The following is a 5,580-nucleotide window of genomic DNA, read 5'->3' on the forward strand; positions in this document are numbered from 1 at the left end:
GAGGAAAGGAAGGAAGGGAGGGAGGGAAGGAGGAAAGGAAGGAAGGGAGGGAGGGAAGGAGGAAAGGAAGGAAGGGAGGAAGGGAGGGAGGGAGGGAGGAAAGGAAGGAAGGAAGAAAGAAAGAAAGAAAGAGAAAAGAAAGAAAGAAGGAAGGGAGGGAGGAACTCAAAGGGAGAACTAAAGGATGGACATAGAAGGAAAATGTAGTTAGTTTCCTTTAATCGCCGGGGTGTTCCATTGGCTCTTGAGCTTGGTAGCTACTTGGTGTGAGCACTCTACAGTGAATTAGCGGGCTGGAATTGGCAGAATTCTAGTAGGAGGGGCATTCCCAGATGGTCTTACTGAGTTTATTAGACTACTAAAAGAATTCTCAAGACACCCTTCAGCCCTCTGCTTCCTTCTGCCTGTACTGAGACATGGGAGTCTCTGCAGGGTCCTGTGGGCTCTCTTTTTACATGATCTTTTAAAGGCCCCAAGTCTTCATTTGCCTTTCAGACATCTCCCTTGCCAGTCTTCATGTAGGAATCTGATCTTCCAGGAAAAAAAAAATACATTCTCATTGAGTGGCTCTGCCCAATCAGAAGTAGACGTTAACATAAATACAGACACAGTCACTCTTGAAGCAATACTTTCTCTGCTTTAATACATTCCTCCCATCTCTCTCTTTATCCTGCCTTTCCAGGAGCGGGGTCGTGTCGAATAAACCTTTGAGCTGCTCCGTTATTTGAAAATACAAACCTATCAACCAGCGTGCTTCCTTAAAACGCTGGAGGCAGGTACAAAGGGTTAATGTCCCTGTATCAGTGAGGTCCAGCCTGGCTGGCCTTTGTAGCTGATGGATGTTTCACTTTGGCCTTATAAAGACATTTTATCCGCTGGAAACCCTTGTCGCATGACAGGATCAAAAATAGCCCAGCTGCAGCCTCTGCTGCCCGTCACCACATGTAAACTGGCAGGAGAGGAGGAGGCTCTCTTAGCTGTGTCTGCACATTGTGGACCCATCAGCTCTGGGGCAGTGCTTTCCACAGACACACCTGTCACCAAGGGTGAGCCACAGTGCCACAGAGTTCTGAATATGTGCACAGGGCCTGGTTTCTGACATGCAGTTGAAAACATCTCTGAGTGTCCTCAGAAACACTTGGTGACATGGCTTCTGCTGGCACTGGGAAAGAGCTACAATTCTAGTAAAAGCAAATGTATTTTTATCTCAGGGAAGACAGAGTTCACCACCTTCTCTGATAAATTCATCTTTTCCATGTTGTTCTTAACGAGTGATTCTATAGAGTTGTGGAGAACAAGAAAGACAGACAGACAGTCAGATAGACAGACAGAAAAAAGAAAGAAAGAAAGAAAGAAAGAAAGAAAGAAAGAAAGAAAGAAAGAAAGAGAGAAAGAGAGAGAAAGGGAGGGAGGGAGGGAGGGAGGAAGGAAGGAAGGAAGGAAGGAAGGAAGGAAGGAAGGAAGGAAGAAAATAAATCACTCTTGTGTTTTTAAAGCGCCTGAGCATGGCGTTTGTGTTCTTTAAAATCTGAAGACAGTTATCTGCGCTTGTGCTACTAATCAGTTGGTCTTGTTGACAGCGAGATAGCATGCCTGTGTTCTATTTTTAGAAAAGATAGGGGGTTGTGAGGGAGATTCGTTTAAAGAAAGACAAAAATAAATCAGATATTTGAGGTAGAACTTTGAAAATGGGCGGGGAAAGGACCCCAAGAGGGACCACTACAATTGCCACCCTTTGTCCTGTAAACAAACCTCTTGTGATTTTGTTTGGTTGTTTTGTTTGGTTTGGGTTGGGTTGGGTTTTGTTTTTTTGTTTTTGTTGTTGTTGTTGTTGTTAACCAACTTTTAAGAAAGGGCCTCAGGTCTGGCCTGTTTGTGAGGTGTGACTACAGCACTTAAAATGATACTTGATTTTGTTACATGTTCTTGGCTCTTCTCAGGGTGACCCATAACCGTTACAACTAAACTGTACAAACTATTAACCATCTGGGTGGCTGGAAAGCAGATATGTTAACAAGTCAGATTCTTCTGACACGGAGGCTAATGTAAGAGTTAGCGGACGCGCTGAACAAGTGCTGCCTTACAGTGCATAGCTTTTGAGTCTCTATTAAGTTCCAGAGACATTTGGTTGTGTTTTTCCTGTCCCTGGCTTTTCCATCAAGCTCACGGATCCCCAGGCCCTTTCTGTCTGCCTTGCATAGAGACAAGCTGGCTGAGCCTCAGTTGCCTGATAGTCAAAAAGGTTCGATTGACTGATTTGTCCTTATTGGGGGGAAAAAAAATCAAAGAGAGACTGGAAGTGTGCCACACACTTCTTTGAGACTCTGCGCGGGGACTGTTAATAGCACTTTGGTACTTCCCACACCAGCCTTTTGTGAACAGAGTGAGCCGCACTACTGTCGTGTGAGGAGTGTGTCTGCTGTGCTTCCACTTGTGAACCTTGAAACTCCTGGTTTGAGGTTTTTATTTTATTTTTCCTTTTGTCGCCTGCTTCTTTGGTAATTATGATTTTTTTTTTTAATCAAGGTGACTGAGGTTGCAGAGAGATTAATGTGTGCTGAGTCTGCCTGGCGATTTCAAATAGGGTTGCCATGATTGACAGAGAGCGCTGGAATCTAGTCTCCCTGAGGGCCAGGCCGCCGCCCCACAGGACCGTTCAGCCACCTTCGCAGCCCTGTATTCACGGCATGGAGTTTTCTATTTGCTAGACATATCTTTCTTAGATGAACTCTACACGTTTTTCAGAATTCATGAAGCCCCTGCTAAATCTGTCTTTCAGGCACAGTCCTGGCTAATCACGATTTTCCAAACGTGGCATACAGGCCTACTTAGTTCAGGGTTCGAAGTCAGAGTGAAAATTCTAATGGGGAGAAAGAATGTCATTCTGGGGTTTTTGTTGTTGATGATGATGAATTCTCTCAAGGGAGCATCAAACGGACGGCTGAAGAGTAGATATTATGGCAACCCTATGTTGATAGCAACCACTAAATTTTGAGTTTGTCTCCATCTCTGAGCAAAGAGTTCCACAAAAGATGACTGAGGCCTGACTTTGTTTCTTGTTCGTTTCTTAACAGGATCCCCGCCCACTACGTCTACCCGCAGGCTTTTGTGCAGCCTGGAGTGGTCATTCCCCACGTCCAGCCCACGGCAGCTGCGGCTTCCACCACACCGTACATTGATTACACTGGAGCTGCCTATGCACAGTACTCGGCGGCAGCAGCCGCGGCCGCAGCTGCCGCTGCCTATGACCAGTACCCCTATGCAGCATCCCCAGCTGCTGCAGGCTACGTGACCACTGGGGGCTACAGCTATGCAGTCCAGCAGCCCATCACCGCCGCTGCGCCCGGGACAGCTGCTGCTGCAGCTGCAGCTGCTGCAGCCGCAGCCGCCTTTGGCCAGTACCAGCCTCAACAGCTGCAGACAGACCGAATGCAGTAGACCAGCCGTCTGATCAAAGGGTTTCTCTTTCCCTCCCGATTTCCCATTTTTTAGTAGCTAATGTGAAAGTTAACGTTGACCTAACGGCTTTAAAGGGAGAAGGCAAAGCTAGAGTGAAGCGGAGCTGTTACTTTTTTCCATACTCCGAGTAGTGCTGCAGATGGGAAGGGGAGAAAGGGAGGGCGAGAAACAGTTTTTGAAGTCAATCCCAAAGAGCCCGAGTTACACAGAATAGCCACTAGGAGATGATGGCAGGGGTACCAATGGGACTTCACTTTTGTAAGGGGATTTTTATTTTTTGCTCTTTTTTATAGTATCAGGGAAGCAAACTGCCTTTTCCAAGTTAGAAACTGCTACGTGAATCTAGTTGAACCAGGGAATACGGAGTGAGCAATATGTAGCTTGAATTACGTGTAAAAGTAGATTTAAAAAAAAAAGAAAGAAAAAAGAAAACAAGACAGCAAAAGCGCTGGTTGTCCTTCGTTGCAGTAACTGCGGGCCTGCAGAACTTTGTTGAGGCAGGAGGAAGTGGGTTTGAGCTATCTCAAAAAATGGGCATCGAACAATCAGTTTAGGGGTGAGGTGGCGGGTACGGTGGTGGACAGGTACCAAAGCTATTTTCTCATCTGTCCTGTGGACGAGCGGGGTTGTGGAGCCATTGATACTGCACCAGCTGCTCAGACAATCAATAGCACACACTGTTCAGGGAAGAGTCCATCACTTGTACTTGTGGGAGGAGCTTGTCACATTATATTTCCTCTCCCCATCCCCTGTCACTTGGGGATGATTTCATCTGCCGGGTCCGGCTTTCACCACACCACCTGTCTTTCTATTTATTACACAGACTAGAGGACTATGGGTCAAGGTAGGCGGAATTTGTAGATGCACGCCCCTTTGCGACTATCTGAAGGACCTTTCTTTTCTTCCCGCCCTCCCTCCACCCCCTTTTAAAATAATTTTACACTTTTTTCGTATCTATTTCAGAGTCCTATTTAAAACTATTTATTAGTGACTACAGTACCTAAGATAGCAAGGTTCTTGACATTACAGTTCTCCGACGGTTGATGATCTTGTACTTTATAATGTGCCTTAATAACAATCCTATTTAAGATATTTATTTTTAAGTTTTACTATGCTGCACTCTAAAGGAAGGAACTTTAGAAGTGACACTGTAAAATTATGTATTCATCTCATGGCATAAGTTATTCAGTAGGTCTAGATGTAGCATATTAAATATTAACCTATTCAACTAAAGACATTGGCTTTGGATTTATTTAAATTCATATGTGCACTGTTCAGGTGGGTACTCAGGTGGGTACTCTCACCTGAACACATTTGAGTTTATTTTAGTCTTGAGTTGTTTTATTTTTGTTTTGCTTTGTTTTGTTTTTTTTTGTTTTTGTTTTTGTTTTTTTAAACAAGCTATATTTTGGTTCTGTGCTTCCTCGATTGCTTTACCCCTGTGGATCTCATTTACTGGGAACTCATGGCATCCCTGCTTTCCTCATGTAGTGTATGTAGTTTTAAAAGACGGCTTTATATTTTTTCCTTCTGAAAGTGCGATACTTGCAATTTTTACTCTTAAAACTAAATTGAATACTATTTTACACTGTATTGGACTTTTATACTTGAAGAACTTCCTACAAGGGACAACAGGTTAGCATTTTTACGGACTCTCTCTCCATTGTCACTGGATTTAAGTATTCCCATGCCCAATAGTGGTACACAATGGAGGGTGTGGCTCTCCTGTGCAAATTATTTATTTGTTGTGTATTTCGCTTTATAATGTTTCAGATCTTCTCATCTATTCACTTGTATTAAATATAATTTTTAAAAACTGCTGTTGCATTGGTTATTTCTAATGCTGCTGGGAAAAGGTATGGTTCTTTTTTAAAAAATAGTTTTCTCCTTTTGAGAGAGGCTGCCTGAACTCACCGTGTAGCTAAGAATAACCTTGAATTTTGATCCTCACACCTCCTGAGTGCTGGCAGTACAGGCATGCGGCCCCAAGCCCAGGGCTTCCCAAACGTGGGCCAGGCACTCTGGCTGGGCTCTGTTCCCAGCCCCCAACCCATTTTCTTCCTAACTACTTTGATTAACCATTCCTCAATGGAAAACTTTTTCTGTGGACATAAAAATCTC

At 44.2% G+C, this 5,580-nt stretch overlaps 1 protein-coding gene across 1 annotated transcript in view; it reads left to right on the forward strand.

Annotated features, from left to right (window-relative positions):
* Positions 1-5,280, forward strand: part of Rbm24 (RNA binding motif protein 24) — a 12,423-nt gene extending 7,143 nt beyond the window's left edge. The window contains exon 4 of the mRNA XM_031359100.1: positions 3,075-5,280. Coding sequence (XP_031214960.1) covers positions 3,075-3,438 — 364 coding nt within the window. The 3' untranslated portion in view covers positions 3,439-5,280. The remainder of the gene's footprint in view (positions 1-3,074) is intronic.
* Positions 5,281-5,580: the final 300 nt, after the last annotated feature.

Source organism: Mastomys coucha, unplaced genomic scaffold (assembly GCF_008632895.1).
Source record: "Mastomys coucha isolate ucsf_1 unplaced genomic scaffold, UCSF_Mcou_1 pScaffold7, whole genome shotgun sequence".
In the NCBI taxonomy this organism is placed as follows: Eukaryota; Metazoa; Chordata; class Mammalia; order Rodentia; family Muridae; genus Mastomys; species Mastomys coucha.